The sequence below is a fragment of the Gopherus evgoodei genome, chromosome 8 (genome assembly GCF_007399415.2).
Source record: "Gopherus evgoodei ecotype Sinaloan lineage chromosome 8, rGopEvg1_v1.p, whole genome shotgun sequence".
In the NCBI taxonomy this organism is placed as follows: domain Eukaryota; kingdom Metazoa; phylum Chordata; order Testudines; family Testudinidae; genus Gopherus; species Gopherus evgoodei.
This window is the reverse complement of record NC_044329.1, coordinates 31,113,635-31,126,516: the sequence shown is the minus strand read 5'-3', so window position 1 is coordinate 31,126,516 and position 12,882 is coordinate 31,113,635. Positions and strand designations below refer to the sequence as shown.

Below are 12,882 nucleotides of genomic sequence, written 5' to 3'. Positions count from 1 at the left end.
GAAAGCTTCAAGGAGGCAATGGTGAAGATGAAAAGCATTGTTTTTCACCTGGCTTGTGCTTTGAGTTGCTGGTGGCTGGAGGAACGTTCCTCATGGATTTAGAATCCATCACCTCATGTTTGGGATCTGGTTTCAACGCAGGACACATTCCTCTTTCATCAGGTGAACTTCTAGACAGAAGTCCCTCTGCTTTTTTGTTCTGTATATACAAAGATTTTCAGAATACACTGGCTAACCAAAGCAAACAGCCACAGAGAACTCCAACTTTCACTGAGAGGAGATGGCAGACAAGGAGAACTGGGGTACATATGCCACCTAGTGGTACTACTGGCAAAAATCTTCAACTCAGGTGCATTGGGCACACACACACCTGCAATGGAATGTATGCATACATTCGAAGGAGAACCACTGCAAATGGCCACTCGCTTCTCTCCTGAGAGTTTTGGGAGACACCTGATCTTCTCCACCAGTACAGCTACACTCCTCCTCTCCACCCTCATGGCAGGCAGGGAAAAGCTCCAGCCACAGGACATTACACAGCTAAAAATAGCAGTGTAGATGGAAGTTGCAGTAATTGGGAAAGTTGAGAGCTGTTTGGAGTATTGACTCAGTTACATACCCACACCCTTGTAGCATATCTGTACTCTACTTGCCTAACTCATGCCTCACCATCTACACTGCTACTTTAAATGAGTACTAGTGAAGCTGCTTGAGTGCATACTTAACAAGCCACCAAAAGAAGCATGCAGTGTAGAGGCAGCCTAAGTGGTACAAAGTAACCAGATAGAGCCCCTTCTCTCAGAGGACTCTAGGGCAGAGCATATCCAGTCTAAAATATCAGGAAACTTTTTTTCTTTTTTTAGAGTTAATATTTATTTTACCCAATAGAAGCCAAAGGTATTAAAAGGTTTTAAATATCTAATAGGGTACAGTCATGCAAGATATTCATATTAAAACAACTTTGCAGTCCTTGGGATTCTCACCAAATTTCCACTCAGACCACATTCATCAAAATGTTTTATAAGATAAATACACCTTAGTCTGGACTAAGCTTTAAGCTAAAGTGAGTTGGATTTGTTTAGCTTCAGAGCCAAACCAAGTAACTCTCAGTTTGCATAGTGAAAAATATGACATCTGGCTTTGACAGTTTTACGGAGCATAACTCAGGAAGGCTGTGAATGTGTGGGTCAAAACAAAAATATCTGGTTTGACTCCAGCATGGCCTGAACAGGAACCTTATCTATCTCTAGCATAAGCAATGCATTTAGCACCACAAGTTTGCTGCAAGTTCCAGTCTTATTTTATTCCTTTTTGCATCTTCCCATCTTAGTTCTGTCTTACTTCCACCCCTTTGTTAGGTAGGTCCACATACATCAATAAGTTGGAGCAACACATTCAATGTTAATGATGTGCCGCTAGTTTTAAATTTTGGCCAGCATTATTTAATAATCATTTTTTGACACTTGAGGGAAAAGGAGTGAGATGTTTTGATTCCTAAAAAGTATTTCTTGTAAGGCAACTCTGACATACAAGAAGAGTGAAATATTACGTATTTAAAAAGTTCTTCGTGTTAAGTGAGAGTTTTAAAACATAATAAACCTCACACACATACAACCCATGTATTATCTTCAAAACTCAATTCTTCCATCAGATAAGCATAGTGCACCTAAGAGGGGCTGACAACAACCTCAACTCTTTATCCACCTGGATTCCTTCATCCTTAATGTTTTGCATGAAAACCACATGCACTTTAACATTTCTGACAACAGATGCCCAAGGATGAATATACTCCGATCCAAAGAAGGCAGATTTAGACTAACCAAGTGCAGCAGGAACTATCCTGGTTTCGGAACTCTTACAATATTAAATGTTGTTTTTGTACTTGTAGTACATTATGTGCTTCTTGGTAGAACAGGTAGATCTAGATGTAAGACAATGTCTATGATCATCTTAACATCCGTGTAGCTCTCATCAGTATACTCACAGGTTGAAGGGAAGTAGGGGAAGGGAAAATAAGTTGAATACCCCCTTTCCTTTACCACTAATTAGATGAAAAACCTGAAGTTGAAATTCACTAAATCCTTTCATGCTAACCAGGCTTTTCCCACACACACAGGTGATAAACTGGCTTCATAATCATGTGGTAGGTTTCAGGTGACTTGCATTAGTACATTCTATTTATTGAAACCAATAAAATAAAGATGACTGTCCAATGAAAGTGATTGATGTTTTATTGCAAGTTGAATGGTCAACTGAAATAAGCAGATAGGAAACAGCTTAGTTTACTTCTGAGATTTAAAAAGTATTCATTAATGAAATAATTAACTCTGTTTTCCCAGGAATATGTTAATGTAATGCTGGTTGATGGTGGAAAGCACATGAGGAAATGTGATATAAATGTAAGTTTTCAAAGCAAGCAATTAAAAAGAGACACTATATTTTGAATGCAAGTGACTTACCTTCACAGGACTCCAATATATGGACCACATCACCAATCTGCAGGGGTAACTGTGATTCTCCTGCACCTTTAAAATTGTATATGGCTGCAAAGTTAAAGGACAAAGTATTCAATGATTCAAGTAGAGCAAGTCATACTTTTCAATTAAATAGAAAAGTAAGCTATGGGTGATAAGATTTTGACTCCACAATGAATAGACTAGGGAGAACAAGACAAAATTATAAATTATATGATGGGGCAATGATTTCAGCAAACAAGTTTCTTCTTTTCTTATCTAAATCTAAACACTAAACACTACCTGAAAAAAGGCAAAAAGAAGCCATGCATTTCTGGTAGTCAAAAGAGGATTGTGTATACATTTTTAAAAGATCATCATCACTAGGAATTTAAAGATAATGTTGTGGGAAATACTTTGGTGGTCACTGCCCAAATCCAGCCAAGCATTTAAGAACATGCTTAAATTTTAATTACTTGCTTTAGTGTTTGCTGAATCAGGGCTTGTATTTTTCCCTTATACATAGTTGTTAAAGCAAAACATGCAATGTATTGAGCGGTTTAGGTCAGGGTTTTATCCAGAGTTTATTTTGTGCATGCATTAGGGTCCCTACTATGATCCAAACATTCACTCTAAATATATGCACACATTGAACACTTATGCATGCATATAAATCTAAATAGCTATTATATATGCACAATTGAAGTTCATGTTCAACAGAAAAAAATGCCTGCAGACTATGATTTTATTTATTCAGCCAGCTAAAAATGTATGTACCTTTCATAAGGTAAAGACTTCAATCTTAAAGCAAAATCATGGTTAATACAAAGAAAGTGGAAAAAGTCTATTGTACTGTTTTTAGGACATTTGAATTGCCACAAAAATACTAGATGCTAACTATCTTGCTAACCAAACGCAAGTAATTCAAATGTGGTTTCAAAGCATAGAAATGAAGATGAGAAGTGGAACAGGTTTCAAGAACATCGTAACAGGCTTTTTTCAAACAGTTGTTCATTATCTTTGAGGCCTACAGGATGTGGGCTGGCAGGGTAAGTGTTTGACTTTTTGTTTATGCAGTCTCCTAGGGGCTGGATGATAGAGGCACATGCTACATAGCGAGAGTGTGGCTAATTAATAAACATCCCACAGAGATCTTATGTTAAATGTTTGTAGGGCTAAAATCTTTGTTGTATCAAAACTTCAATGCAGATATCTATTGCAGAATCTCTGATCTACACTGAAGTACACATTACTCAGTGGTCATTTTTTTTTAGTTCCATTCTCTTCTCCTCCCAGAACATCCCTATCCCCCTTGCCCCACCTCACTCCCCCAAAAAAACCCAGAGCGCATCAAACCCATAAATTTGCAGTGTCATAGATTTGTAGATGGTATTCCCCTATATTTCCGGCCTAAAAACTAAACTGAATTTCTTTCCCCAAATGGCTTAAGACCTACTACTTTCTCCTAGAATGATTTATAGTATTGTGTATTTAATAGTATGTTATTTAAGATTTGTTTGAAGTGATACAATATTGTGTAAGCAAAAAGTCTGTGCTATATTTCTAAGCTTTAAGTAAACAAAGTTCATCCTACTATAAAAGGATGTACTTGCCCTTTAGCACCACCTGCTGGCCAACTGCAGTGTCCTGCCAAAAGTTTCCTTCTCTCAAGGCCCCTTAAGAACTCCATACAGTGCAAAAGTAAAGATACAATTCCCCTGTTGGGGTTGTACTCTCTTAAATCCAAATAAACTTGATATAAAGTCTCTTCCAGCTCCAGCTCAAAGTCTCCCTGGCCTGTAGTCTCTCCCCTCAGGTTCAGGGCTTGTACAGACCTCCTTCTGGGCTCAGTAATTCCAGCAGCTTCCCTCAGGAACCCTTCCTGCAGCTCTCCATGTAGTTCTTTCCCTTACCTTCCTGGGCTGAGAGAGGTCCACAGATAGTTCTTTCCCCTGCCCCTGTCTCCTCCATCCTGATGGAAGGCACAGAACATATATAGGCTTCTTCCAAGTGCTTTTTCCAGTTGGCTGGGAGAGGGGGCGGCCTTGCCTCATCAGCTCTACAAAGCACTTGCAACCCCTCCTAGCTTAGTATCATCCGTAAACATTATAAGCAACAGTCATGTGGCACCTTATAGACTAACAGAAGTATTGGAGCATAAGCTCAGAGGAAGTGAGCATTCACCTACGAAAGCTTACGCTCCAATACTTCTGTTAGTCTATAAGGTGCCACAGGACTCTGTTGCTTTTTACAGATCCAGACTAACACGGCTACCCCTCTGATACTAAACTTTATAAATGTACTCTCTAAATCATTATCTAAATCATTGATGAAGATATCGAATGGAAGCGGACCCAGAACTGATCACTGTGTGATCTCATTCATTATGGACCCCATTCCATCCAATTAAGCACCCATCTTACAGTAGCTCCATCTAGGCTGCATTTCCCTAATTTGTTTATGAGAAGGTCGTGAAAGACAGTATCAAAAGCTTTACTAAAGTCAAGGTATACCAAGTCCACCACTTCCCCCCTATCCACAAGGCTTTTACCCTGTCAAAGAAAGCTTTCAGGTTGGTTTGACAAGATTTATTCTTGACAAATCCAAGCTGACTGTTACTTATCACCTTATTATCTTCTATATGTTTGAAAGTTGATTGCTTAATTATTTGTTCCATTATCTCTCTGGGTACAGAAGTGAAGCTGACTGGTTTGCAGTTCCCCAGGTTCTTCTTATTTCCCTTTATATAGATGGGTACTATATATGCCCTTCCACTGTTCTGGAATCTCTCCCAACTTCCATAACTTTTCAGAGATAATCGCTAATGGCTCAGATATCTCCTCAGTCAGCTCCTCGAGTATTCTAGGATGCATTTCATCAGGCCCTGGCGACCTGAAGACATCTAACTTGTCTAAAGTAATTTTTAACTTGTTTTTCCTCTAGTTTAGCCTCTGATCCCACCTCATTTTCACTGGCATTCACCATGTTAGACATCCAATCACCACCAACCTTCTTGGCAAAAACCAAAACAAAGAAGTCATTAAGCACCTCTGCCATTTCCACATTTTCTGTTGTTTCCCTCCCCTCATTAAGTAACAGGCCTACTCTGTCCTTGGTCTTCCTCTTGCTTCTATTGTATTTGCAGAATGTTTTCTTGTTATCCTTTATATCTCTAGCTAGTTTGATTGCATTTTGTGCCCTGGCCTTTCTAATTTTGTCCCTACATACTTGTGTTATTTGTTTATATTCATCCTTTGTAACTGGCCTAGTTTCCACTTTTTGTAGGACTTTTTTTTATTTTTAGATCATTGACGATCTACGGGTTAAGCCAGGATGGTCTCTTGCCCTTCTTCCTATCTCTCCTATGCAGTGGGATAGTTTGCTCTTGCCCTTAATAATGTCTCTGAAAAACTGCCAATTGTCAATTGTTTTTCCCCTTAGACTTGCTTCCCATGGGATTTTACCTATCAACTTCCTGAGTTTGCTAAAGTTTGCCTTCTTGAAATCCATTGTCTTTATTTTGCTATTCTCCCTCCTACCATTCCTTAGAATCATAAACTCTACCATTTCATTATCACTTTCACCCAACCTGCCTTCCTTTTATTAGGCTTTTATATAGCTGCTGCTAAAGATATTTCATATCTCTTATGATAGCCATGTTCCATCAGAATTCAAATTGTACATGTTGAACTTGAAATAACTAGTACTTGAAATTTAAGACTTCATATACTTCAGTCACACACACATTTCACAGATTTGCATAGATCAGGGTCCTCTTGTTGCCCTCATAACTCACTGTTACCCAGATTTAAATCTCAGTCACTTTCCCTGTGCCTTTCAGGTATTACAATATCAACACAAAGAACAATCAATTTCATATTGTATGGGTCAAACAAGAAAATTATAGCATATTACATCAAGTGAAAAACATCATTGACTGTTCAGATTAATTGCTTCTATCTAAATACTTAGAAATTGTCATTCCATCACTTCTACTTTCCTTATAAATCTTGTGTCTCAATTTCCATTATTCTCTCCCTTTGTTATTTCTTCTGATCAAAGGGAAATTTCTTTTACTGTTTGTCAACATTCAGTTCCATTTATCATGTCAGCTCAGTTATGTAGCAATTCCAAAGCCTATTGAATTTTGCTTGCTACATGTGCCCCAGAAAGTTGATTATACATATCTAGGATAGTGATCCTGCTATGGTATGGGATGTGTTGTTCATCCATCATATCCAGCGTATACCATATGAAGCCATGAGAAGTGAAGATAGAAGGTGGACAGCAGGAGCAGAGTTAAGATGTAGATAAAAGAATTATGAGTTCAGCTTGGAAGTGAATCAACAGAAAACATTCTGTAACTACTACCATGGTGATGGGAAGCCTCTCTGCTGACAATATATTCTACTGCCAAGAGTAGAGGTTAAAAAAAAAGTATATGCTTAGAACACACCCAGTCCAAAAGTGGAAGGAAACTATCTTAAAGACAGAAGCTGTGCACTTCCGGATGGACCACTGAAAACAGAATTTTTAATACTGGGCACAAATTCCTATAAACTCTTCAGGGCAGGGAACTGGTCTCATTCTAACCAAGGTTTAATTTTAAATAATGGATTACTAAAGTTATGTTCCTAATAGGAGCGATTTTCAATAGAAATTTCAAACATCATAACACTTAAAATAATCACACACTTGATGGAATTTGAGGGTCCCTCCCCCAGTGTCCCTATGGGCCAAGATTAAGGATACGATTTAGTCACAGGTATTTATAGTATATGTCATGGACAGGTCACTGGCAATATGTAAAAATTCAGGGGCTGTGATCTGTCCATGACTTATACTATAAATACCCCTGACTGAATCTTAAGGGGGTCACTGCTGGGGGAGTCGCTGGGGCCTCTCCTGGGGGGGGCATCTGGAGGGACCACTTCTATGGGGAGAAGTCGCTCTAAAGGGCTGCTGATGGGCGGGCGGGGCCAGCGGCCACATTAGCCCCTGGGGACCAGTCGAGCAGTGGCCAGTGCAGCTGGCCCTTGGGGCCACTTCAGCAGCACTCATTGTGGCTGGCTGCAGGGCTGCTGGAGTGGCTGACTGCAGAGCTGCTTCAGCAGCAGCCGATGTGGCTGTGCCTGGGGCCAGCTGAGCAGCTTGGGCGGCCCTGAGGTCAACTATACCGTCTCTTCCCCCCACCCACAGAAGTCACCAAGGTCACGGAAAGTCACAGAATCCGTGACTTCTGTGAGCTGTGACAAATACAGAGGCCTAGCCAAGATTAAGTTAGCTTTCACCTTTCACTTGAAATATACATTCCTCCACTACTGGTTGCCTTGTGTTAAATGAAAGCCAAAACATTATAGATACTAACAATCATCAATTCATGTTGTGAACTATTTTTGCCTTCTGTTAATTGCTTCCTTTAACACCAGTTAATATGTTGAAAAAGCACAATAACTGACAAAGGAAGTGGCTTAGTTTGCAGGCTAAACATTTTCTAAATGAGTAAGTGGAAACTTACAGCCAAAACAGATTTCTTGGTCGAATTTTGATTGCTTAGTTGGATGAGTTTATAAAGACTTTGTATTCTTAATATAGGGCTGTTTAAAGCCCAAATACACATAAATATATAACTTATTACATAGTATAAATTATCTGCAGACCGCATATATTTGAAAAAATACCAACAAAGCCACTGACTGCATCCCTGATCATCTTGGCTTATAGCCATTGAGGGATCTATCCTTCATGAATTTATCTAATTCTTTTTTGAATGCCATCAGAGTTTTGACCTTCACAACATCCCCTGCCAATGAATTCCACAGGTTGGCTGTGTGTTCTGTGAAGTAGTACTTCCTTATGTTTGTTTTAAACTTGCTGCCTATTAATTTCATTAGTGAACCATGGTTCTTGTGTTACATGAAAGAATAGACTTCCTTATCCACTTTCTCCACACCAGTCATTATTTTATAGACGTCTATCGCATCCTCTTTAGTCTCTTTTCCAAGCTGAATAGTCCCAATCTTTGTAATTTTGTCCTATATGGAAACAGTTCCATTCTTCTAATATTTTTTGTTGCTCTTCTCTGTACCTTTTCCAATTCTAATGCATCATTTTTTGAGATGGGATGACCAGATCTGCATGAGGTATTCAAGGTGTGGGCATACCATGGATTTACACAGTGGAATTGTGATATTTTCTGTCTTATTATCTATCCCTTTCCTAACATTCCGTTAGCTTTTTTGACTGCCATAGCACATTGAACCGATGCTTTCAGAGAACTACCCATGATAACTCCAAGATCTTTTTTCAGTGATAAACATCTAATTTAGACCCCATCATTTTGTATGCATAGCTGGAATTGTTTTCTAATATGCATTAATTTGCATTTATCAACATGGAATTTCATCTGATATTTCTTGCCCTGTCACCCACATTTGTGATGTCCCTTTGTAACTCTTCACAGTCTGCTTTAGACTTATCTTGACTAATTTTGTATCAGCTGCAAATTCTGCCATTTCACTGGTTACCCCCTTTTCCAGATCAATTATGAATATGTTGAACAGCATTGGTACCAATACAGATTCCTGGGAAACCCTGCTATTTACCTCTTCCCACTGTGAAAACTGACTATTTATTCCTACCCTTTGTTTCCTGTCCTTTAACCAGTTACTGATCCATGAAAGGACCTTCCCTCTTATTCCATGACTGCATACTTTGCTTAAGAGCCTTGGGTGAAGAACCCTAAGTAGTTCTGCAATTTCACCCAAGAGTTCTGAAGGAACTCAGGGTACGTCCACACTACAGCCTAAAATCAATATTAGTAAAATCGATTTTATAAAACAGGGTTTATAAAATCGATTTTACGTGTCCACACTAGGGCACATTACTTCGGTGGTGTGCGTCCATGGTCCCAGGCGTCCATCGATTTCAGGAGCGTTGCACTGTGGGTACCTATCCCATAGTTCCTGCAGCGTTCCCTGACCCTTGGAATTATGGGTTACTACCCCAGTGCCTGATGGGGCAAAAATCACTGTCGTGGGTGGTTCTGGGTACAGCCTCACCCCCTCCCTTCCTGAAAGCAGCAGACAGCCATTTCGCGCGTTTTTTACTGGGTGAAGTGAGCAAATGCCATTTTACAGCAAGCATGGACCCTGGTCTGATCAGTACCTTGATCGTGGACATTGTAAACAGTTCACGCATTCTCGTGCTGTCTATGCTGAACCATGAGCAGCAAATGCAGGAGAGGATGCTGCAGCAACGTCAGTGCGGCGACGAGAGTGATGAGGACCTGGAGACTGAGTTCTCCGAAACTGCGGGCCCCCGCGCTTTGGAGCTCCTGATGGTAATGGGGGAGGTTCTAACCATTGCTCGCCAATTTTGGACCCGGGAAACAAGCACAGACTGGTGGGACCGCATAGTTTTGCAGGTGTGGGACGATTCGCAGTGGCTGCGGAACTTTCGCATGCATAAGAGCACTTTCTTTGAACTTTGTGACTTGCTTTCCCCTGTCCTGAAATGCCATAATACCAGGATGAGAGCAGCCCTCACAGTGGAGAAGCGAGTGGCAATAGCCCTCTGGAAGCTTGCAACGCCAGACAGCTACCGGTCAGTCGGGAATCAATTTGGAGTGGGCAAATCTACTGTGGGGGCTGCTGTGCTGGAAGTAGCCAAAGCAATCATTAAGCTGCTGCTACAAAAGGTTGTGACTCTGGGAAACGTGCAGGTCATAGTGGATGGCTTTGCTGCAATGGGATTCCCTAACTGTGGGGGGGCCACAGATGGAACCCATATCCCTATCTTGGCACCGGAGCACCAGGGCACTCAGTACATAAACCGCAAGGGGTACTTTTCAATGGTGCTGCAAGCACTGGTGGATCACAAGGGACGTTTCACCAACATCCACGTGGGATGGCCAGGAAGGGTTCATGACGCTTGTGTCTTCAGAAGCACTACTCTGTTTAAATGGCTGCAGCAAGGGACTTACTTCCCAGACCAGAAAATTACAGTTGGAGATGTTGAAATGCCTGTAGTTATCCTGGGGGACCCAGCCTACCCCTTGATGCCATGGCTCATGAAGCCATACACAGGCAGCCTGGACAGTGGTCAGGAGTTGTTTAACTACAGGCTGAGCAAATGCAGAATGGTGGTAGAATGTGCATTTGGCTGTCTGAAGGGGCGCTGGAGAAGCTTACTTACTCGCTCAGACCTCAGCCAAACCAATGTCCCCTTTGTTATTGCTGCTTGCTGTGTGCTCCACAATCTCTGTGAGAGTAAGGGGGAGATCTTTATGGCGGGGTGGGAGGCTGAGGCAAATCACCTGGCCGCTGATTACGCGCAGCCAGACACCAGGGCAATTAGAAGATCACACCAGGAAGCGGTGCGCATCAGAGAAGCCTTGAAAATGAGTTTCATCATGGGCCAGGGTACGGTGTGACTGCTGTGTTTCTTTCCCCTTCATGAACCTCCCGCCCCCATGTATTGACTCCTGCTGCTGCAAGCAAGCTACCCTCCACCCTTCCATAACAGCTTGCTTATGGAAATAAAGTTACTATCTGTAGAAAGCCTTGTATTCTTTATTAAAAGTCAGTCCCTGTAAGCAACCCACCCTCCCTCTTGCTTTAAAAAGCATGTAATTAAAAATACTTAAGTAGGGGTTTTGGAGGAGGATGGGAGGGATGGAGGGAAGAGAAAGGCAATTAAGGAAGCCTTGAAAACAAGTTGTATCATGGGCCAGGGTACGGTGTGACTGCTGTGTTTCTTTCCCCTTCATGAACCTCCCCCCTCCCATGTATTGACTCCTGCTGCAAGCAAGCTACCCTCCACCCTTCCATAACAGCTTGCTTATGGAAATAAAGTCATTCCCTGTAACCAGCACACCCTCCCACTGCCTTTGAATAGCATGTCCTTATAAGAAGAGTAAAAGAAATGAAAAGGTACCCCAGGACTGGTTTGGGAGGAGTATAGGAGGGAAGAAAAAGGCCATTAAGGGCATTTCAATGTAATGACAGCCTTTTGGTTGGACTGTCCACAGGGGTGGAGTGGGCAGGTGCAGAAAGCCTTCCCTCACGCGTTCTTACACGTCTGGGTGTGGAAGATATGGGACATGGTGAGTACTGAGGGAGGTTAAACATGGGCTTGAGTGGCACTCTGTGACCCCGCAGCTCTTCCACCAGACTTCAGAGGATGTCAGTTTGATCGCGCAGCAGCTTCAGCGTTGCAGCCCGCCACCGCTTATCTTCCTACCTACACCTCTGATCTTCCTGCCGCCACATCTCATCTCGAGCGTCCCTCCTGTCCTCACGTTCACTGGCAGCGTCCCTGTACTTTGCGACCACGTCTTTCCACTCCCCCAGATGAGCTCTTTCACTGCGGGTTACTGCCATTATTTCTGTGAACATCTCCTCCCGTGTCCTCTTCTTCCTTATTCTCCTATCTGACCTATCCGTGAGACTGGGATTGAAAAATGTGCAGCTGCATGAGTGGGGGAAAAGAGTGATAGAAGCATCATAAGAGATACATTTCACAGAACAATGGTTATACTCTTTCACAGTGAACTACACTATTCACCGTACGTAGCACATGTCACTTCACTACAAGGTCGCCTTTGGATTCTTTTAGTATTTAGTGCTTGCGGCTGTGGTGTCAGAGATCAACACAGACGCAGGTCCGGGGATTACAAATCAGCTTGCTGGCGGACATGGTAAGGCTTACATCTAATGGCAGTTAACCGTGCAACCTCTTTTATTACCCTGTACCCCTGGCTATTAACAGGTAACATTCATGCTTGGCAGCCAAACTGCTAAAAAGCAAATCTTTTGCTTCTTTTCTTATGCCATCAGAAAGGTTAAGCATTAGAGGAAAATTGTGAATGGTTTCCTTCCCCACTCTGCATGTCTGCTGTAATGGCAGGTCACTGAAACTTTACCACCACCCCCTTCCCCCCTCTATGCCTTGGCAATTAGCAGCGATAATTCCTGCTGCCCAAATGCTAAAAAGGTCAGTGCCATTAGAGACACCTCCCCGTAGGAATGTGCAGGTTTTTACCCTCCCCCCCATGGCTAACTGCTAGGAAAGGTTTTTTTTAAAGGAGCAGGAAAGCAGAAACGAAGGAATGGTCATCTCTGTCCCCTTAATAAAGTACATTACTTTTTAACAGGTGACCATGAACGATATCACTCTCCTGAGGATAACAGACAGAGAAAAAGAAATTATGCTTCTTGAATGCCAGCAATCCCCGGGGCCATACGCAGCTAGGCTTTGTCATGCAATGATACCCGATTACGTGTTCCAGGAATGGCGTGGTAAAGTTTCGTACCATGGTGGACGGAATAAGGCTGCCCTGCCCAGAAACCTTCTGCAAAGGCTATTGGGGTACCTCCAGGAGTGCTTCATAGAGATGTCCCTGGAGGATTTCCGCTCCATCCCCAGA

General features: G+C 42.0%; 1 protein-coding gene across 1 annotated transcript in view; it reads right to left on the bottom strand.

The window, feature by feature from the left end:
- The window catches only part of DOCK2 (dedicator of cytokinesis 2), a 525,760-nt gene that overhangs the window by 484,155 nt on the left and 28,723 nt on the right, over nt 1-12,882 (bottom strand). Inside the window, exon 2 of the mRNA XM_030573060.1 lies at nt 2,460-2,543. Coding sequence (XP_030428920.1) covers nt 2,460-2,543 — 84 coding nt within the window. The remainder of the gene's footprint in view (nt 1-2,459; nt 2,544-12,882) is intronic.